The 24,099-nt window shown below is 38.4% G+C and overlaps 1 protein-coding gene across 1 annotated transcript; it reads left to right on the top strand.

Annotated features, from left to right (window-relative positions):
- Window positions 1-3,386: 3,386 nt before the first annotated feature.
- Window positions 3,387-21,769, top strand: LOC131478762 (motile sperm domain-containing protein 2-like). The gene is made up of 13 exons (XM_058659324.1): window positions 3,387-3,447; window positions 3,665-3,751; window positions 6,204-6,358; window positions 8,315-8,375; window positions 9,820-9,858; window positions 10,966-11,090; window positions 13,674-13,850; window positions 14,313-14,425; window positions 15,562-15,658; window positions 16,933-17,029; window positions 18,291-18,420; window positions 20,547-20,649; window positions 20,948-21,769. The coding sequence occupies exons 1-13, from the start codon at window positions 3,402-3,404 to the stop codon at window positions 21,083-21,085; spliced, it is 1,368 nt and encodes a 455-aa protein (XP_058515307.1). The 5' UTR covers window positions 3,387-3,401; the 3' UTR covers window positions 21,086-21,769.
- The last annotated feature ends 2,330 nt before the right edge of the window (window positions 21,770-24,099 follow it).

Raw genomic sequence — 24,099 nt, forward strand, 5'->3', positions numbered from 1 at the left:
TCTTTTTTAATTTATTTATTATTTTTAACTCATTCATTACATCGTATTGCGTGACAGAGCCAAATAAATAAATCTTTAGAAAATAATAATAATATCTAATACCATGTAATTACTGAACAATGAATATTAAAAATAATAGGGCTCATGAATATTAATATTAATTTTAAATATTATTTAAAAATTATAATAATACCATGTAATTAATGAATAAATGAATATCAAAAATAATAATAATATCATCTAATACCATGTAATTAATGAATAAATGAATATTAAAAAAATAATAATATTAATAATAGGGCTCGGCAGCGCCTTGATCCCATGTGGCCGCCGGTTCGAATCCCGGCAGCTCCACTTCCTCTCTGTCTCTCCTCCTCTCGGTGGGTCTGACTTTGTCATCAAAAACAAAATAAATCTTAAAAAAACAAAGATTGTATGTATTTATGGAGGGGCAGTCACGCAGTGCAAGGCAGAGCTTCTCCCCGCTCTTCCCCCGTGGGTGTCGGAGCCCGGGGACCGGGTCCGTCCTCCGCTGCTTCCCCAGGGGCATTCGCGGGTGCGAAGTGGGGCGCTCCGGGCTTGAACCTGTGGCTGGCTGACGCGGGCGGCCGTGGTTTAATCCTCTGTTCCACAACCACCAGCGGTCGGCGACGGTGTTTCCGCGCAGCTCGTCGGAGGGGCGATCTTACCTCTCCGGGCCGCACGCCAGCTCGGACGCCGCGCCTCCCAAGCCCCCGCCGGCGCACGACGGGCAGCGACGCCGGGTCTGAGCGTGCGCGGAGCGGGGCGGGGCCGGGGAGCGAACCGGCAGCCCCGGCGGCCCCGGAGGCGGAGGAGGCGGGCCTCGGGCGGAGGCTGCTGGAAGGCCCAGGGCGGAGCGCAGCGCGCGTGCGCGCCGGCGGGCGGCGGGGGCGGGGCCGCAGTGCAGCAGGGGGCGTGTCCTGGGGCCGTGGGCGCGGCGCGCGTGCGCCTTCGGCTGGCGGGGGCGGGGCCGCAGTACTAGAGGGGGCGTGTCCTGGGGGCGTGGGCCGCGCGTGCGCGCCGGCGGGGGCGGGACCGCAGTGCGGGAGGGGACGTGTCCTAGGGGCGCGGCGCGCGTGCGCCTTCGGCTGGCGGGGGCGGGGCCGCAGTACTAGAGGGGGCGTGTCCTGGGATCGTGGGCCGCGCGTGCGCGCCGGCGGCCGATAGGGGCGGGGCCGCAGTGCGGAGGCGGGGGGCGTGTCCTGGGGGCGTGGGCCGCGCGTGCGCCGGGGGCCGGCAGGGGGCGGGGCCGCAGTGCTGGAGGCGGGACGGGCGTGTCCCCAGCGAGGAGCCAATAGGGACTCCCGCCGAGCGCTCGGTCCCGCCCGCCAGAGCCGAGCGGCCGCATCGGATTGGGCGTCGCCGCGGCACTTCCGGCCGCCGTGCTGCGTCTCCTTCCGGGCGGGTGATGAGACGCCGGGGCGGCGGCGGCGACGGCGGGAGCGGAGGCAGCGACAGGCAGGAGCGCGGCGGCCATGGCGGAGGTGAGGCGCGCGGGGCTGGGCTGAGGGGAAGGCGGGTGAGCCGGGGGTCGCGGGTTCGAGTCCTGGCTTGACGCCCCCGTCGTTCTCCCCGTGCAGCATCAGGCGCAGCTGAAAGCCCAGCTCATCTCCGAGACCCGGAGGAGGTTCGAGGCCGAGTACGTGACAGGTGGGTTTTTGGGCCGCGGTCCGGTGGGGACCTACGAACTGCACAAGTACTGAGCTTAGGGACCTGCAAACGGGTGCTTCCACCCCAAGCGTCTCCCCACGCTTCGCCTCGGCCGTCATGTTGGTTCAACTTGCGCGTCACGAGTTCGAGGCTTGGCAGAGGCCCCGTGTGATTTTCAACTGTCCCGGATTGAGACATCCGTGGGTGACCCGGAACAAATAGGCAGCTCTGTGCCACACGGCCTGGGCAGGAAGTCGTTGCCAGTTTTCTCCACACCCCAGACTTGGCCTCAGAGTTGCAAAAGCGCCGGATTCACTCTTAGCCTAGAGATCTCGTTTCTCACAACTTCACGCTGTTCCAGGCAAGACAGACAGGGAGCCACGGGGTCAGCCAGCTCCGCCCACCCCGTCTGGTGAAGATTTTTAAAGATTTATTCATTTTATTACAAAGTCAGACGCACCGAGAGGAGGAGAGACAGAGAGGAAGTGGAGCTGCCGGGATTCGAACCAGCGGCCACATGGGATCAAGGCACTGCCGAGCCCTATTATTATTATGAATATTATTTTAATATTCATTTATTTTTAATATTAATATTCATTTATTCAGTACATGGTATTACATGACATTATTATTATTTTTTTAAGATTTATTTTATTTTTATGACAAAGTCAGATCCACCGAGAGGAGGAGAGACAGAGAGGAAGTGGAGCTGCCGGGATTCGAACCAGCGGCCACATGGGATCAAGGTGCTGCCGAGCCCTGTTATTATTATTATTATTATTTTAATATTCATTTATGCATTAATTACATGGTATTAGATGATATTATTTTTTTTTAAAGATTTATTTTATTTTTATGACAAAGTCAGATATACTGAGAGGAGGAGAGACAGAGAGGAAGTGGAGCTGCCGGGATTCGAACCAGCGGCCACATGGGATCAAGGCGCTGCCGAGCCCTATTATTATTATGAATATTATTTTAATATTCATTTATGCATTAATTACATGATATTACATGCTATTACTATTATTTTTTAAACATATTTATTTGGCTGTGTTACGTAATACAATGTAATTAATGAATTAAAAACAATAAATAAATTAAAGAAAAAAAAGATTTATTTTATTTTTATGACAAAGTCGGACACACCGAGAGGAGGAGAGACAGAGAGGAAGTGGAGCTGCCGGGATTCGAACCGGCGGCCACATGGGATCGAGGCGAGGACCTCAGCCACCGGGCCACGCCGCCGGGCCCTATTATTATTATTTTTATTATTATTCATGAGCCCTATTATTATTAATAATATTCATTTATTCATTAATTACGTTGTATTACATGATATAATTATTTTTTAAAGATTTATTTATTTGGCTGTGTCACGTAATAGCATGTCATGAATCAATTAAAGATATTAAATACATTTTAAAAGTTTATTTTTGTCACAAAGTCAGATCTACCGAGAGGAGGAGCCGGGATTCGAACCGGCGCCCACATGGGATCCCGGGGCGTTCAAGGCGAGGACTTCAGCCGCCGGGCCGAAACAAGTGTTTTTCAGTTACAACTCATTTCTTTCGCTGCACCTTGAGATCTGTTACTGTTTATTCTTCACCCCCAACCTAGAAAAATCAGATAAATATGACGCCCGCGACATCGAACGACTGCAGCAAGATGACCCCTGGGTTGAAAGCTACCTGCTGTGGAGACACAACGTCGTGGAGGAGACGCTCAAGATGCTCGACGAGAGTTTCCAGTGGCGCAAGGAGATGTGCGTCCACGGTAAGTGGCTCAACTTAACCCTGAAGGCGGCTACTTTAATTTCTTTCCATTTCTGAGTCCGATACTGGTTGGAAATTTGCATTTCTAACGCCAGTTGCAAATGTTCCTCTAATTTCTTTCCAACAAGTCACTCCTCCGCAACGTTGACTCTCACCCTGTGAGTTTGATCTTCCAGGACCCGAACGGCCGTCACTGACGAAAGCTGATCCTTTTCTAGATCTTACCGAGTCGTCCATCCCTCGATGGCTACTGGAAATGGGCGGAATTTATCTCCACGGTTACGACAGAGAGGGCAACAAGCTGTGTAAGTCGATCGCCGAGCGGACACGTACGTGTCTCTGGACACTCACCGACAGTCACTCGGTGAACCTTTGTCGTAAAGATAAATAAATCTTAAAAAAATAATAATAATACCATGTCATACCATGTAATGAATAAATGAAGATTAATATTAAAAATAAATGAATATTAAAATAATAATAATAATAATAATAATAATAGGGCTCGGCAGCGCCTCGATCCCATAGGGCCGCTGGTTCGAATCCCGGCAGCTCCACTTCCTCTCTGTCTCTCCTCCTCTCGGTGGATCTGACTTTGTCATCAAAATAAATCTTTAAAAAATAATAATAATATCATGTAATACCATGTAATGAATAAATGAAGATTAATATTAAAAATAAATGAATATTAAAATAATAATAATAATAATAATAGGGCCTGGCGGCATGGCCTGGTGGCGAAAGTCCTCGCCTTGATCCCATAGGGCCGCCGGTTCGAATCCCGGCTCCTCCTCTCAGTATGTCTGACTTTGTCATCAAAATAAATAAATGTTTAAAAAATTATAATAATATCATGGAATACAATGTAATTAATGAATAAACGAATATTAATATTAATAACAATAATAGGGCTCGGCGGCGTGGCCTGGCAGCTAAGGTCCTCGCCTCGATCCCATGTGGCCGCTGGTTCGAATCCCGGCAGCTCCACTTCCTCTCTGTCTCTCCTCCTCTCGGTGTGTCTGGCGATATTCCCAAATCTAAAACAAATCCAGAATCGGGAGCATCTGCGGTCCCGTGCCTTCCCGGTAAGGGACGTTTAACCTCTGCCCCGTCACCCCGGGAACCTTCCCAGGTCACAGACAACGGCACGATGACTTTTATCAAGTATTCTTGATTCTGCATTTTCTTGTTCCCCTTAACTTACAACCCAAGTATTCTTTTTTTTCTTTTAAAGATTTATTTTATTTTGATGACAAAGTCAGATATACTGAGAGGAACAGAGACAGAGAGGAAGTGGAGCTGCCGGGATTCGAACCAGCGGCCACATGGGATCAAGGCAAGGAAAATTATATATATATATACACATACTCAAATAGGAAAATTATATATATATATATATAGTATATGAATAATTAGGAAAATTATATATATACACACATACTCAAATAGGAAAATTATATATATATATAAAGTATATGAATAATTAGGAAAATTATATATATATAGTAGATGAATAATTAGGAAAATTATATATATATAGTATATGAATAATTAGGAAAATTATATATATATACACATACTCAAATAGGAAAATTATATATTTATATATAGTATATGAATAATTAGGAAAATTATATATATATATATACACACATACTCAAATAGGAAAATTATATATATATATAGTATATGAATAATTAGGAAAATTATATATATATACACATACTCAAATAGGAAAATTATATATATATATAGTATATGAATAATTAGGAAAATTATATATATATACACATACTCAAATAGGAAAATTATATATTTATATATAGTATATGAATAATTAGGAAAATTATATATATATATATACACACATACTCAAATAGGAAAATTATATATATATATAGTATATGAATAATTAGGAAAATTATATATATATACACATACTCAAATAGGAAAATTATATATATATATATAGTATATGAATAATTAGGGAAATTATATATATATAGTATATGAATAATTAGGAAAATTATATATATATAGTATATGAATAATTAGGAAAATTATATATATATACACATACTCAAATAGGAAAATTATATATTTATATATAGTATATGAATAATTAGGAAAATTATATATATATATATACACACATACTCAAATAGGAAAATTATATATATATATAGTATATGAATAATTAGGAAAATTATATATATATACACATACTCAAATAGGAAAATTATATATATATATAGTATATGAATAATTAGGGAAATTATATATATATATATATACACATACTCAAATAGGAAAATTATATATATATATATATAGTATATGAATAATTAGGAAAATTATATATATACACACATACTCAAATAGGAAAATTATATATATATATAAAGTATATGAATAATTAGGAAAATTATATATATATAGTATATGAATAATTAGGAAAATTATATATATACACACATACTCAAATAGGAAAATTATATATATATATAAAGTATATGAATAATTAGGAAAATTATATATATATATACACATACTCAAATAGGAAAATTATATATATATATAAAGTATATGAATAATTAGGAAAATTATATATATATAGTATATGAATAATTAGGAAAATTATATATATATATATAGTATATGAATAATTAGGAAAATTATATATATATATACACATACTGATGAATAATATTGTAATGCCGCGGACCTGACTCTCATTCTCGATCTCTCCGCCCTCAGTCTGGATCCGAGTGAAATACCACGTGAAAGACCAGAAAACCATCCTGGACAAGAAGAAGCTCATCGCGTTCTGGTTGGAACGTTACGCCAGGCGCGAGAACGGGAAGCCCGTGACGGTGATGTTCGACCTCTCGGACACTGGACTGAACAGCATAGTGAGTGCTTTTCTTTTGAGAATTTTTAATTAATTTTAATGAAGATTTTCTTTCCCTCTCGGGTTGAGTGACGTCAGACGCGGACTAAAACCTCACGACGTTGTTGGAGATTAATTTATTTTTAATGAACATTTTCTTGCCCTCTTGGGTTGCGTGACGTCAGACGCGGACTAATTAAAAAAAAAAAATTAGGTAAAACCTACTCGCCTTTAAATTTGGGTTCCTGGGTCTTTGTCACGTTAATGCTAATTACCGTCAGCTAATTACCGTCAGCTAATTACCGTCAGCTAATTAATTACCGTCAGCTAATTAATTACCGTCAGCTAATTAATTACCGTCAGCTAATGAGATTCGCAGAGCCACGTTCTCGAAAGTCTGTTTGCCGAAGCATCTTAAAAAACCTAGTCTTGTATTCACATTCTTTTTCTTTTTTAATTTTTCTCAAAATAGGATTTAATATTTAATATGCATATTTAGTGCCATTGAACATAGGGAAGTTACATTCAAGCACGCATTAATTAAAATGCTATTTCTTTGCTTACGACTGAAAATGACTCTAATATAATGGAAAATTAGAAAAAAAATATATATATATATAATATATAAATGTTTAAAAATTTTATCATCAAATTCTTATAATCAAAATCCACTTTATCCGAAATGCTGTGCCTGAGAGCGTAGATATCACTAAGGACGGACTGGAAGGAAAAGTCGTTCGGAGCTCCTCTTCGGGAAGACGTGTTCTACAAGAAGCTCCGGAAAGTTCTCCGAGAATGCGGAACAAAGATATTTTATTGTGGACTGGAGGTTATAATTAACACTTAAAATAACTAAGGACGGCCATGTATGGTTTTTGTTTTTCCGTTGTTGTTATGCATAACGTCATATCATCTTTTTTATAAAGATTTATTTATCTGGCTGTGTCACATCATACGATGTGATTAAGGAATTAAAAATAATAAATTTAAAAAAAAAGATTTATTTTATTTTTATTACAAAGTGAGACACACCGAGAGGAGGAGAGACAGAGAGGAAGTGGAGCTGCCGGGATTCGAACCGGCGGCCACATGGGATCAAGGCGCTGCCGAGCCCTATTATTATTATTATTATTATTTTAATATTCATTTATTCATTAATTACATGGTATTAGATGATATTATTATTTTTTAAAGATTTATTTATTTGGCTGTGTCACATAATACAATGTAATGAATGAATTAAAAATAATAAATTAATTTTAAAAATTTATTTTTATTTTAATATTCATTTATTCGTTAGTTCCATGGTACTACATGCTGTTATTATTATTTTTTAAAGATTTATTATTTATTTTGATGACAAAGTCAGACACACCGAGAGGAGGAGAGACAGAGAGGAACTGGAGCCTCCGGGATTCGAACCGGCGGCCCTATGGGATCAAGGCGAGCCACTAGGCCACGCCGCCAGGCCCTATTATTATTATTATTATTTTAATATTCATTGATTTTTAAGATTAATATTCATTTATTCATTACATGATATTATTATTATTTTTTTAAGATTTCTTTATTTTTATTACAAAGTCAGATCTACTGAGAGGAGGAGAGACAGAGAGGAAGTGGAGCTGCCGGGATTCGAACCGGCGGCCACATGGGATCGAGGCGAGGACCTCAGCCACTAGGCCACACTGCTGGGCCCTATTATTATTATTATTTTAATATTCATTTATTTTTAAGATTAATATTCATTTATTCATTAATTACATGGTATTACATGATATTATTATTTTTTAAGATTTATTTATTTTGATGACAAAGTCAGATCTACTGAGAGGAGGAGCCGGGATTCGAACCGGCGGCCCCGTGGGATCGAGGCGAGGCCCTCAGCCGCCGGGCCACGCGAAACTGCACACCCGTCTACACCGGCGTCCGGGCTATCGAACCCGGCCCGTCTCAAACATCCTGTCTTCCCTTTCAGGACATGGACTTCGTGCGTTTCATCGTCAACTGCTTTAAGGTTTATTACCCCAGATACCTGTGTAAGTAACTCAGTGCTTCAAAATATCACGTATGCAAATCGCATGCAAATTGTATGCAGATTGTATGCAAATTGTATGCAGATCGCATGCAAATCGTAGACAACGCGTGAGAATTGTGAAGCACGATCCTGTAAATAAGTCTCTGTGCCCGAGACTTTGTTTCTCACAAGTAACGATCGCCCTAATTTATAGGAAACGAGTTTAAATTCTCAACTGTTTAATATTTGTGACCTCGTGTAAAATACACACACACACATCCCTAAAAACCCATTTATTCCCAAGCTTGTCTTATTTCTCCTAATATTTTGGGCGTTCGTCACAAATAATATTTTTTTCATCACGGGGCTTCCTGCCTGGACGCGACCTTGGTGCGTAAACTAGACCGTTGTTGAACAGTTATTATTGACAAAAATCTAGATATTTACATATATATATATGTTTTTAAATATTTATATTTATATATTTATATTTTTACATTCATATATCTACATTTATATATTTATATTTATATATTCATATATATTTATCTATTTATACTTTTACATTTATATATTCACATATACTTACATATTCATATATTTATATTCTTATATTTAAATATTCACATATGTTTACATTTATATGTTCATACACATTTATATATTTATATTCATATATTCATATATATTTATGCATTTATATTTATATATTCATACATATTTATATATTTACATTCATATATCTACATTTATATATTTATATTCATATATTTATCTTCATATATTCATATATATTTATATATTCATATTTATATATTCATATATATTTTTATGTCTTTATATTTATATATATCCATATATTCATATATTTATATTTAAATATTTATACATTCATATATTTTTATATTCACATATTTATATATTTGAATATTTATATATTCATATATCTACATTTATATATTTATATATTTATATTTATATATTCATATATATTTATATATATTTATATATTCACATATTTATATTTATGTATTTATATGTTCATTTATATTTATATATTCATATACTTGTATATTTATAAATATTTATATGTATTCATATTTATATATTTATATTTATATATTTATATATTTATATATTCATATTTATATATATTTATATTTATATATTTATATGTTTATGTTTATATATTTATATTTTTATATACATTTATATTTATACATTTATATTTATATATTTGTGTATATATATATACTTATATATATATATATTTATATCCGGACAATCGTTCAGCTAAAGATAATATGTGCGTCCGGCTGCGTCATGTGACTTTGCAGGCACCGACGCGTCAGTCTCTTGAATTGATCGGGCCCTCCGGGTCGGTCCTGAAATGCAGATTTCGAGGTTGTTGACGGTGCCGTTTCACCTAAACCGCATTCCGCGACTTTTCTCTTTTCACCCCGCAGCGAAAATCGTCATCTTCGACATGCCTTGGATAATGAACGGTGAGTACGTTCCCGTGCGCTTCCCAAAAACGTCTTAGAACAAAACGTCGCACTTCGTTTCTTTTCCTTTGCCCGTGAAACCGTATTTCTCAGTCTATTTTTCAAGATGTGTCGATTTTCATGAGAAAGGCAGACTTAGAGAAGGAGGGACAGAGAGGAAGACCTTTCGACCGCTGATTCGCCCCGCAAACGGCCGCTACGGCTGCGGCGGAGCCGATCCGAAGCCAGGAGCCAGGAGCCTCTTCTGGGTCCCCCACGCGGGCGCAGGGTCCCAAGGACTTGGTCCATCCCCGACTGCTCCCCCGGGCCACAGGCAGCGAGTTGTACGGGAAGCGGAGCAGCCGGGATTCGAACCGGCGGCCCTGTGGGATCAAGGCGAGCCACTAGGCCACGCCGCCGGGCCCTGTTATTATTATTATTATTATTATTCATTTATTCATTAATTACATTGTATTACATGCTATTATTATTATTTTTCAAAGATATTTATTTGGCTGTGTCACGTAATACAATGTAATTAATGAATTAAAAATAATAAATAAATTAAAGAAAAAAAAGATTTATTTATTTTCATTACAAAGTCAGATCCACCGAGAGGAGGAGAGGCAGAGAGGAAGTGGAGCTGCCGGGATTCGAACCAGCAGCCCTATGGTATCAAGTGCTGCCGAGCCCTATTGTTATTATTATTATTATTATTATTATTAGTATTTTAATATTCATTTATTCATTAATTGCATGGTATTACATGGTATTATTATTAATTTTTTAAAGATTTATTTTATTTTTATGACAAAGTCAGACACACCGACAGGTGGAGAGACAGAGAGGAAGTGGAGCCGCCGGGATTCGAACCAGCGGCCATATGGGATCAAGGCGAGCCACTAGGCCACGCCGCCGGGCCCTATTATTATTATTATTATTATTTTAATATTCATTGATTTTTAATATTAATATTCATTTATTCATTAATTACATGGTATTACATGCTATTATTTTTTTTTAAAGATTTATTTATTTTGATGACAAAGACAGAGAGGAAGTGGAGCCGCCGGGATTCGAACCGGCGGCCCCATGGGATTTTTGTCCTGTTTCGTTTTTTCTCCTCAGCCGCTTTCAGGATCGTGAAAACTTGGCTCGGTCCGGAGGCTGTGAGTCTGTTGAAGTTCACGAGCAAAAGCGAGGTCCAGGACTACGTCGGCGTCGAGTACCTGCCTCCTCACATGGGCGGGACCGTAAGTAGAGGCCGTGAATCGAAGGCTGCTTTGAAAACCGGGCTGGGCGGGGGCGGACGAGGCCGCGCTCACGTCCCGCGGAAAACGGACGCTTCCGGGCGGGGCGTGCGGAAACGAGGCTTCGGGAAAATGTCGCCCACGCCTTGCCCTGCCCCTGCGCCTCCCGTCATCGGAGTTTCCTTCGTGACTTTCCGGAGACGTGGATTGTAAAGATAAGCAGATAATATAATAATAGAAATATAGTAACATGATAATAAAAATATAATATATGTATTATGTAACATATAAATATAATATATATTATGTAATATATAATTATAATATAGAATAGTGTATAATGATATATTATATGATATATATTATATAATATATAATAATATAAATATCTATGTATTATGTAACATATAAATATAATATATATAATATACTATATATTATATTATATATAATAATTATAATATGTAGTATATAGTATATAATATATAATAACATAATAATATAAATATAATCTATGTATTATGTAATATATAATAAATAATATAATATATATTATATATTATATTATATATAATGATTATACTATATAATACATAGTATATAATATATAATAACATAATAATATAAATATAATATATATAGTATGTAATATATAAGAATTATAATATATAATATATAATAATATATAATGATATATAATATATATCATATAATATATAATATAATAATATAAATATATTATATAATATATAATAATATGTATAATAATATATATGATATATAATAATATATAATATACATTATATAATATATAATAATTTTTATTATATATAATAATATGTAATAACAATACATAATAATAATATATAATGTATAATATAATATGTAATACATAATATATAATATATAATGATATATTATATATAATATATATTATATAACATATAATATATATAACATATAATAATATATAATATGATAATACATGATATGATATATAATAATATTTATTATATATAATAATATATAATAATAATACATAATAATAATACATAATATATATAAAATATAATATATAATGATATATTATATATAATATATATTATATAATATATAATAATATATAATGATATATATGATATATAATAATATATAACATAATAATACATTATATAATATATAATAACATTTATTATACATAATAATATAATAACACATAATAATAATATATATGAAATATAATATATGATGATATATAATATATATTATATAATATATAATAATATATTATATATAATAATATAATGATACATAATAATATATAATATAATATGTAATATATAATCTATAATAATATAATAATATAAATACAATAATATAATTCTTCCTTCCGCTTACCACCGGAAAACAGCTTGTGTGTTTCTACAACCTCGTGCATTCCGGGATCCTTTCTCTTGGAAATCATTCCGAGCCCGTGTATGGCAAACTCGCCTGTTTGTGGCTGCGTAGTATTCCAAGGTCTAGACGTGGATCGGAAGCTCTTGAATTCGTTCGATGCAACTTTGTCCTGCTTCCGACTGCTTTTTGAAAATATTCTTTTTTTTTTCTGAAATTATTTATTATTTTTACTTCATTAATTACATTTTTTTTGAAAATATTTTTCTTTTCTTTCTGAAATTATTTATTATTTTTACTTCATTAATTACACTTTTTTGAAAATATTTTTCTTTTTTTTTTCTGAAATTATTTATTACATTTTTTTGAAAATATTTTTCTTTTTTTTCTGAAATTATTTATTATTTTTACTTCATTAATTACATTTTTTTGGAAAATATTTTTCTTTTTTTTTTCTGAAATTATTATTACATTTTGTTTGAAAATATTTTTCTTTTTTTTCTGAGATTATTTATTATTTTTACTTCATTAATTACATTTTTTTTGAAAATATTTTTCTTTTTTTTCTGAGATTATTTATTATTACATTTTTTTGAAAATATTTTTCTTTTTTTTTCTGAAATTATTTATTACATTTTTTTTGAAAATATTTTTTTTTTCTGAAATTATTATTTTTACTTCATTAATGACATTTTTTTGAAAATATTTTTCTTTTTTTTCTGAAATTATTTATTTTTCATTAATTACATTTTTTTTGAAAATATTTTTCTTTTTTTTTCTGAGATTATTTATTATTTTTACTTCATTAATTACATTTTTTTTGAAAATATTTTTCTTTTTTTTTCTGAAATTATTATTACATTTTTTTGAAAATATTTTTCTTTTTTTTTCTGAAATTATTATTACATTTTTTTGGAAAATATTTTTCTTTTTTTCTGAAATTATTATTACATTTTTTTTGAAAATATTTTTTTTTCTGAGATTATTTTACTTCATTAATTACATCTTTTTTGAAAATATTTCTATTTTTTTTCTGAGATTCTTTTTTTCCTGAAATTATTTATTATTACATTTTTTTGAAAATATTTTTCTTTCTGAAATTATTCATTATTGTTACTTCATTAATGACATCTACGTTTTCTTCGCCGGACGGACGGCTCGCCGCGCCCTCACGGCCCGTCTCTCCTGTAGGATCCTTTCAGGTACAGCTATCCCCCGCTGGTGGACGATGACTTCCAGACCCCGTTGTGCGAGAACGGGCCCGTCACCAGCGAGGACGAGACTTCCAGTAGAGACGACACGGAGAGCGACGGCAAAGACACCCCGGAAACCACTGTTCACGAAGAACAAACAACCCTTCCGAAGAAGGTAACTTTGGACAGACGGACGGATACAAAGTTATTTTTATAAACAAGGACAGAGGGACAGATACAATTATTTTTATAAACAAGGACAGAGGGACGGATACAAAGTCATTTTTATAAACAAGGACAGACGGACGGATACAATTATTTTTATAAACAAGGACAGACGGACGGATACAATTATTTTTATAAACAAGGACAGACGGACGGATACAATTATGTTTATAAATAAGGACAGAGGGACGGATACAAACTCATTTTCATAAATAAGGACAGAGGGACGGATACAATTATTTTCATAAATAAGGACAGAGGGACGGATACAAAGTCATTTTTATAAACAAGGACAGAGGGACGGATACAAAGTCATTTTTATAAACAAGGACAGACGGACGGATACAAAGTCATTTTTATAAACAAAAGCAACATTTCCGTATCCCTCCCCTCTTCCTTTCCCGCGACTTAGGCTAAGCCGTCGGAACCTCCTCCCAAAGCAGAAGAAAACGAGAAAGGCGACGCGAAGGTGAAATCTTTCAAGAAACCCTCGAGTGTCTTCAAAGGGCCTTTGCTGCATATCAGGTAATCCCGGGCCGGACATTTGTGGCTTTTCTCGATCCTCTCGAGGGAGCTGCAAGTTTAGAAAACTCTAGACTGGTCACAGAAACCTCGTATATTCATAAAAAAAATGCACTCGTGTATTCCCACAAATCTGCATAATTGCATCATTTCCGCATCTTCCTGCCGCACAACCTCAAGAATGTCACAAAAACGCCACCGAAGTGGGCGTGTGTCGGTTTCACCTCCTAAAAGGTGAATGTGACCCCGAAAAAAAAATAAGTTTCGGAGTAAAGCCTGAATCCAGGCTGCGGAAATTGCGGTCGCTCGTCGACGCCCCGCGTTGGACGTTTTAAAACATCATTATGGAAAGACGTCTTTCCCGCCGCCGAAAGTTTGTAGAAAATTGAATCAAATCACGCATTGAATGTCAGCGCAAAGAAAATTTTTTTTGAAACCCAGGTGTAGTTTTTTTTTTTTTTTTTAATATGTATTTTTGGTGGACTTTTTCAAAGACCCCCTCGTACAACCAAACATTAAAAACATCTATTCTGAGATTTCCTGATTAGCAACATTAAATTTAAGTAAGCTATTGTTGAGTTACTGGGTTGTTTTTAAGATTTATTTTTATTTTTATTGGAAAGTGGTTTATTTTTATTACAATTTTTTATTACAAAGTCAGATATACAGAGAGGAGGAGAGACAGAGAGGAAGATCTTCCGTCCGATGATTCACTCCCCAAGTGAGCCGCAACGGCCGATGCGCGCCGATCTGAAGCCAGGAGCCAGGAGCCTCTTCCGGGTCTCCCACACAGGTGCAGGGTCCCAAGGCTTTGGGCCGTCCTCGACTGCTTTCCCAGGCCACAAGCAGGGAGCTGGATGGGAAGTGGAGCTGCCGGGACTAGAACCGGCGCCCATATGGGATCCCGGGGCATTCATGAAAACCATAGGACTTGTTCAATGGCAGACACTGAATCCATAGCACCCAAATGTAAAATCCCATTTTATCGTTGTTGTTGTCGTTTTGTGTCGTCCTCCCGGTAAAAATCTCTTTACCCAAATGAGCACACAATATCAGCCGGGCATTTTTGTCGGAGGTTACAAGGACGTTGTCGTTGACTGTGCGTCATACGGAGTCTCTGTGTTTTTGTGATCGCGTAGCCCGGCTGAAGAGCTGCATTTTGGAAGTATGGAGTCTGGAGAGAAGAAAACCCTAATAGTGCTGACAAATGTAACGAAGAATATAGTGGCCTTTAAGGTAAGTATCTGCAAGACAAAATAAGCAAGTTATTTGTAAAAATGTAACGTGGTAACTGTTCTAGACACAGTCTAACTGAAAGATGGACGACTGTTAAATGTGCGTGGTGTTTTGATTTCTACTCTTGGGCCTGTTACACTGTCTCCTCTCTCTAGGAAAGATGTATTTATTTGAAAGACTTACAGGTGGAAAGGGAGAGAAATAGCAAGGCTCCATCTGAACATCTTCAAATTCTATATTTACTTTTTATTTTATTTTATTTTATTTTATTTTATTTTATTATTTTATTTTATTTTCCGTATTTGCAAGGCAGAGAGACGCACAGACACAGAGCCTCCCTCGGCTTGCTCGCACGCCACATGCTCACGACAGCCAAGGCTCCACAATCCCGACACAGGAGCCAGAAACGCAGCTGGGTCTCCCCCGGGGCCGGCAGTCGCTCACGTACTTGCGTCACGTGCCGTACGTCACGTCGTGGGACGCAGGCATCCCAAGCAGCATCTTAGCCACTGCCTGCCCTGTCTGCCTCAGTCTTAAAAGTGTAATAATAATAATAATGGGCTCGGGTCCGAACAACCCCCGGGATTTAGGATCTGCTTAAAATCAAACCCCCAAGAAGAATCGTTCTTGGCAGAATATTCCGGAGTGTAATTAATATTGGATCTGACCTGATCCTGAGCAGGAAGTAGCACAAAATTGAATGTTGCAAAGCTCAATTTGCAGCAAAGCTCGTACTTCCCAAATGGCCTCAGTGGCCAGAGCTGAGCCGATCTGAAGCCAGGAGCCAGGAGCCTCTTCAGGGTCTCCCACGCGGGTTCATCGTCCCAAGGCTTTGAGACGTTGTTGAGTGCTTTCCGAGACCACAGGCAGGACTGAAAGTGGAGCAGCCGGGACAAGAACCATTGCCCATTCGGGATGCCAGCGGTTGAAGGAGAAGGATTCACCGACTGAGCCGTTACACCAGCCTCGCGTGATTTGCGTATATGTGCGTGAATCTACATCATCAAATGGGCACAGCAATATTTCTCGAATGAATGAAGATTTTTCCTCAACAGGAAGGCGAAGTAACTTAGGAACACCTTTTTCTATAGGTTGAGATGCTTCTGTCCCCTTGGGAGGGGAAAAAAAAAAAATCCATTCTGTGCATAAGCCGCAAAGCTGCTTCGTAAACTCTCGGATCATTCATTATCCGTTTCTGGATTTGGTTTGTTTCCAAGTCGTTGTTAAGCCGGAAACATGGAGGTTATGCTGTGAACTCTGTGTTTGTAAAACAGGTGAGAACAACTGCTCCAGAAAAATACCGGGTCAAGCCAAGCAACAGCAGCTGTGACCCCGGGGCGTCTGTGGATATAATCGTGTCTCCCCACGGGGGTGAGTTGTTAACATGGTGACCTCAGCGGGTGCGGTGGGGCGGGGCTCGTTACTGTCACATAATGCAAAATAATTAACAATAAATTAAAAAAAAAAAACTTGCATTGTTAGAACTTAGTTTTTCTTTAAGGCAAAATAATTAACAATAAAAAAACAAAAAAAAAAAACTTGCATTGTTAGAACTTAGTTTTTCCTTAAGGCAAAATAATTAACAATAAAAAAACAAAAAAAAAACTTGCATTGTTAGAACTTAGTTTTTCTTTAAGACAAAAAAAAAACTTGCATTGTTAGAACTTAGTTTTTCTTTAAGACAAAAAAAAAACTTGCATTGTTAGAACTTAGTTTTTCTTTAAGGCAAAATAATTAACAATAAAAAAACAACAAAAAAAACTTGCATTGTTAGAACTTAGTTTTTCCTTAAGGCAAAATAATTAACAATAAAAAAACAACAAAAAAAACTTGCATTGTTAGAACTTAGTTTTTCTTTAAGACAAAAAAAAAACTTGCATTGTTAGAACTTAGTTTTTCTTTAAGGCAAAATAATTAACAATAAAAAAACAACAAAAAAAACTTGCATTGTTAGAACTTAGTTTTTCTTTAAGGCAAAATAATTAACAATAAAAAAACAAAAAAAAAAACTTGCATTGTTAGAACTTAGTTTTTCTTTAAGACAAAAAAAAAACTTGCATTGTTAGAACTTAGTTTTTCTTTAAGGCAAAATAATTAACAATAAAAAAACAACAAAAAAACTTGCATTGTTAGAACTTAGTTTTTCCTTAAGGCAAAATAATTAACAATAAAAAAACAAAAAAAAAACTTGCATTGTTAGAACTTAGTTTTTCTTTAAGACAAAAAAAAAACTTGCATTGTTAGAACTTAGTTTTTCTTTAAGACAAAAAAAAAACTTGCATTGTTAGAACTTAGTTTTTCTTTAAGGCAAAATAATTAACAATAAAAAAACAACAAAAAAAACTTGCATTGTTAGAACTTAGTTTTTCCTTAAGGCAAAATAATTAACAATAAAAAAACAACAAAAAAAACGAACTTAGTTTTTCTTTAAGGCAAAATAATTAACAATAAAAAAACAACAAACTTGCATTGTTAGAACTTAGTTTTTCCTTAAGGCAAAATAATTAACAATAAAAAAACAACAAAAAAAACTTGCATTGTTAGAACTTAGTTTTTCCTTAAGGTGGTTTCATTTCCTTCTTTTTTCTTCAGCGACGTCAGGTGGCTAAGTTATATCCTTTTCGGAACACAGGTCTCACCGTCTCTGCCCAAGACCGCTTCCTGATAATGGCCGCGGAAATGGAGCAGTCGTGCGGCACGGGGCAGACCGAATTGACGCAGTTCTGGAAGCAAGTCCCTCGAAACAAAGTGATGGAACACAGGTAAGCTTTACCGGAGGGAGAAGCAGGCCGCCACAGCCAGTCAGCATCCCTTCCTCCCGGGATCCCATGTGGGCGCCGGTTCTAATCCTGGCGGCTCCACTTCCCATCCAGCTCCCTGCTTGTGGCCTGGGAAAGCAGTCGAGGTGGGCCCCTGCACCCGCGTGGGAGACCCGGAAGAGGCTCCTGGCTCCTGGCTTTGGATCGGCGTAGCACCGGCCATTGCGGTCACTTGGGGAGTGAATCAACAGACAGAGGATCTTCCTCTCTGTCTCTCCTCCTCTCTGTATATATGACTTTGTAATGAAAAATAAAATAAATATTTAAAAACAAAACAAACAAATAAATAAAAACAAATAAATCTTTAAAAAATAATAATCATATCATCTAATACCATGTAATTAATGAATAAATGAATATTAAAAATAATATTAATAATAATAACAGGGCCCGGCGGCGTGGTCTAGCGGCTAAAAGTCCTCGCCTTGAAAGCCCCGGGATCCCATATGGGCGCCGGTTCTAATCCCGGCAGCTCCACTTCCCATCCAGCTCCCTGCTTGTGGCCTGGGGAAGCAGTCGAGGACGGCCCAGTGCATTGGGACCCTGCACCCGTGTGGGAGACCGGGAAGAGGCTCCTGGCTCCTGGTTTCAGATCAGTACAGCACCGGCCCGTTGTGGCTCACTTGGGGAGTGAATTAGTGGACGGAAGATCTTCCTCTCTGTACATCTGCCTTAAAAAAAAACCCTCTAATCACACAAAAATATGCCTGACAAAAGAGGTGGAAAAGCTATAGGCATCCCTATATATGTGCCTGGAGAAGGCACAGAGAAGAGAAAGCACGGCGAAGGCTGTGTTGTGTTGCCTTTTACCCGGTGTTTCGAGCTCTCGTGGTTTTTCTCCCCTCATTGGAATTGTGGTTTATTGATGCAGTGCCGGATTTCCTCCCCAGAGGAACATTTCTCGATGTCTAGAAACACTTTCGGTTGTCAAAACTAGGGTTGGGTGCTCTGGACGTCCCGTGGCGGTGGGAGGAACCTAAGGGTCAGCTCGGAGTGGCACCGGGTGCGGGTAGCATGGTGCCAGGTGCTTAGAAGACAGCTGTGATTTCAGTTTTCCCGGCCAGAGAGGAGGTAAGATAGACCTCGCCTGGAGGAACAGTCTGCAGCCAAATGGAGAAAGGACATTGAAGCAGAGTTAGGAGGACCAGCAAGCGAACTCTGCAGCGACTGCCGTCCAAGCGCAGCCAAGAGGATGCTTTTCAAAAGACAACGTGACAAGTGCTGCCAAAGATGCTGATCTAGGAGCATGCGGTGTGGACGGGGTGCATGGTGAGGCCACCACCGATGGCCGTACAGAAAACACTTCCAGGTACCCACGAGCTGCAGTGGACAGAGCGGTCACCTGGCGTTCCTGTTCCTGACAAGACTGAGTTGGGGCAGAACTGGAGAGAGGGTCGGCCTTAGTGGGAGGGCAGAGGCCATGCGGATGGAGATGTGGCTCGATGCGTTCCACCAGTCACTTTACGGGAGCGCCTGGTTTGTCGTCGTTCGTCTGGCTGTGTTTTGCTGATGCAAGGCACGGCAGTGGGGATACAGTGGAGGTTTCCGCCGCTGATGTCAAAAGTGTTAGAGCTTCACTTGCAGTCCTTCTGAAACGGTCCCGGAGAATGAGGGTTTTCTTCCGGTTTGTTGCCCGTGAGGTGCAGTGGTTTTCGTCTCACCAGCTCCTGGTGGTAGCTTCTCACTGGCTGTGATTCAGGGTTTGCCGTATTTTCTCCAAAAACACGGGGGAGCTTGGAAACTAGATACCAAGGCCCCAAGGACAGCAGCGTCTCCCATCTGGAAGGATGGTGGCCTTCAAGTCCTGAGATGTTTGAGTGGCTTCTGCTGAATTCCCCGTAAGAAAGCTGACTGGGGACTCCCTTGGAGGACTGAGTAGCCTCACTCCCTGTGTCCCTTTTTACACGAAAGAGCAACCAGTGTAGGACGAACACCTGGGAGCTGCCCCGCAGGCGGAGCAGGAGAGAGGCATGAGGCTCCCTTCCCTCCACAGGCTGACTTGTGTATCTAACTCTGTCAGGAGATTGATTGAAACTGAAAGAGTGCATTTCTTTGGATTTCGTTCCCAGGTTAAGATGCCATACTGTTGAGAGCAGTAAACCAAACATGCCTACGTTAAAAGACAACGCTTTTAACGTGTCGGATAAAACCGGCGAAGACATCTACCTACAAGTAAGTGTGCTTTCTTCCTAGCGACAGTCCGTTACTGGTAAATGTAAATCAACCTTAGGTGGGCACATCTACTAACCTTGTAAACGTTTGGGTAAAAATCAGTAGCAAAGAATTTGGGGGTGTAGCCAAGTTTACTCTGACCTGAGTGAGTAAATGAGGAAGCCAGACCTATCCAGCTGCCAGACAAGCCCCATGCCTTGTCTCTGTAGCCCCAGCCTTTCAGAGTCCTGATATTCCTACTTGATAAATGACTGCTATATTGATACAAATTTTTCATTGCTTTTTTTTGCCTCTTCAGCTCAGCCGTTTACTAGAAAGCAATCGGAAGCTTGAAGACCGAGTTCAGCGTTGTATCTGGCTCCAGCAGCTGTTGCTTTCAGTAACAGTGCTCTTGCTTGCTGTTGTCATCTCTTTATTCTATTCGTTGCTAAGTTAAGGAAGTGGTGCCTGGTCGGAAACTTGGCTCCTTCTTCTGTGGGAAAAAGTAACAGACCCAAAACTTCACCACCAAGCTACTCAAAGTCTTGCACATCTGGGCTTCCTCAAAGCAAATACACAGCAGCTAGAGGGACGCAACACGTACACGTTGGGAAAACGAACTGGTCAGATAAAGAGGCTGGACAAGCAGATTCTCAGAGACTGTAACAGTTAGGAAAGTAAGTAAAGGCATATGCATTATGTAAATTAATGGTTTAAATCTAATTTATTGTTTTTGTTTTTTTTTCCTTTGGGTTGGGACACTTTTAAAGCGTAAGTCTTCTGTAAATACACTAGCTAAACTGAAAAGTGTAACATGCTTCGTTGCAGCCAAAATATATAATCTGCTTTTTTATGACACAATTATTATAGCTGAACCAACGTACTAGCTTTTCTATACTATGTATATAGAAGACCGTGTATATTGAAAAAGACATACAGAGTAATTTATGTAATCCTGACTTTGTAATTTTGAGAATTACTTCCAGACAATAATAGTCAATATTCTTTTGGAATGTAAACCTATTTAATGCCAAACCACATTAGCCTCGATTTCGCAGTGTGCGGGCCAGCGGGCCTCTTCGGGCACGTCAGCCTTTCTCTGGAACACCGTCAGGGCGGCCTTCGCACTGAGTGCGTGCAAGTGTCTCCCGATTCTGTCAGGAAAGTCTCCTCAGGCGGTGTCAGGTTGCAGTCCTTTCTACTGTCCACCAGAGCTGGTCCCGGAGCCTCTGCCACGGGCTTCCGAGGGCCTGGCCTTCCGTTGTCCATGTCCGCCCTGTTGCGAGTGCAGGCGATGGTTGACACGCTAAGCAGCGTAAATAAAGAAAAGGCATTATCTTGAACCCTGTGACAAAGGAGTTTGAGATGCTGAATGCCCCTTGCTGGTATCAGCCGGGAGAAGGAGCCTTTTCAGTAGGGAAACAAGAGAAAGCAAAAGCAGTGTCGGTTTTTTATTGAAAGGATGAAAATACCGCTGGCGAGCCATTGTAAGAGCTTCGAGCAGGGCTGTGCACAGTGTCACCCTGGCTGTGTGTGCACAGCGGCTCCCCTTACACAGCACATCTCTGGCCTTAACATAATCTAATCTAATCCCAAAGTATTTGTGTGTGTTCCTCAGCAGATAAATGAGGATATAATTAGCCAAGATTGGTGATGTATTGTCCTAACGGTGTCCCTTTAATGTTTCCTTTGCAAAGTATGTTGACTTGCAGAAACATCCTTTGCTTACTGTCTGGTCACTTGAATTTAATAACATATCCTGTTGACGTTCATGTGTCTATTAAATGTGACTAAAGCAGAATTACCGAAAGTTAACTATCAGATCAAAGGCATCTGAGCTTTTGTACTTGTCTTGATTAATCACACATATTTACATTTGATTTTATTCTGTCTTCATTTGGTTTTATTTAATCATCTATGCAGGATTATTTGGACTGCTATATTCTACTTTTAATCATATTCACAACTACATTACCAAGGACTGACATTTGAACTTTAGTTCTTTGTTTTCACTTTGAAATGGAGATGGATAGATTTTTACATGAAAACATTAATGAACTATCATTAGCTTGATCTACAAGTAGTCTAAAAAACGCAATTGCTGGTAAACCTGGCGTCAGATTTCATAATAGCATAACTTTTTATATCTTGCCACTAATTTTGACTGGATTTATTAGCACTTTATTGTACAATTACAAAAAAATATATTCCTAGAATTGTTGCCAGTGTAATTTCTCTAATGTTCTGGTGCTTTTCATATCTTTTCAGTATTTTATTACTATATTGGTATTTTCTTTGTACAAATTGATTAAAAGAACATGTTTTTCTATTTTAATATGTTTTAGAAAAAATAATTACATTTATGAAATAAATATCATCAGGAAAAAAACCTCTGGTCTCTAATTGATCCGCCTCCCTCCCAAATGGCTGCAACTTCTCCGTAACAATACACAGACCAGGACTGCTGCCTCTTCTATACTCAAGAGAAGCAGAGATGAGAAAAGAGGCCAAACTGGTTGATAAAATGGAGTCCAGTGATACTTCCCACCCTACCCTCCTGTCCACATTTTCCACACCCCTTTCATATGTACTTGTTTACTTTTAACATGTACAATGGGATGCATCCGTTGACTCTGCAATCACAGGTGGAATGCGCAGTCACTCTGCTTCGAAAGCTATGTTGTGAAATACAGGAAATTTGCTCTATTCTATAAGTTAAAATATTAAACAATTAACATTTAAAATGGAGAACTCACAAATACAAATTAAAACTTCTAAAGTAAATAATTTTTTTTTTTTTAAATGGAGCTTTAAAGCCAGGACATTAGCCTACCAGAGAACAATATACCAGCTTGGGACTGAACAGGTATGGCCTTCTTTCCCAAAGGACTCAACTTTGTAGCAGGTGAGTTCCAATGGGTCAGATCTCCAGCCAGGAATGCATTGATTTCCTTTAGCTCTTTCTTCCCTAAAATGTCACCACCAAGTGACAAGTTTCAACACCCAAATGGGAGCTCCCAGAAGTTTAGGGTGGCCCCTCTCTCTCTTCCTGGCTCAGAGGGACAGATTGTAAATCTTCCTAATTGTGCCAGCCAAGACAGTGGTGGTTAGGAACAAGTCCCCTCTCTACCACTTGGGAAAGTTAACCTCTCACAGCCCTTACCTCCGTAAGGAATCATTATAGCCCTGCTTCACAGGATCGGTTGTGAATCAGGGGAGATAGCATATTGGAAGCATCTATGGAGGTCGGCATCCACTGGGTCTTTCACCTCTGCTTCCTGATGATGTCCTTATGTTGAATCAAAATTACCTCCCCAGGCAGGTGTGAGGGTTCAGTGCACAGTTCAAGTCGCAGCTCCTCCAATTCCAACCCATAAGCCCAGGGCGTATGCCCATTTCACAGTCTACCCTTGACACTTGAGCAATTCTTCCATACTCCTTTGTCCTGAGCATGCTGGGAATACATAAGAT

This window comes from Ochotona princeps, chromosome Y (genome assembly GCF_030435755.1).
Source record: "Ochotona princeps isolate mOchPri1 chromosome Y, mOchPri1.hap1, whole genome shotgun sequence".
NCBI classification, from domain to species: Eukaryota; Metazoa; Chordata; class Mammalia; order Lagomorpha; family Ochotonidae; genus Ochotona; species Ochotona princeps.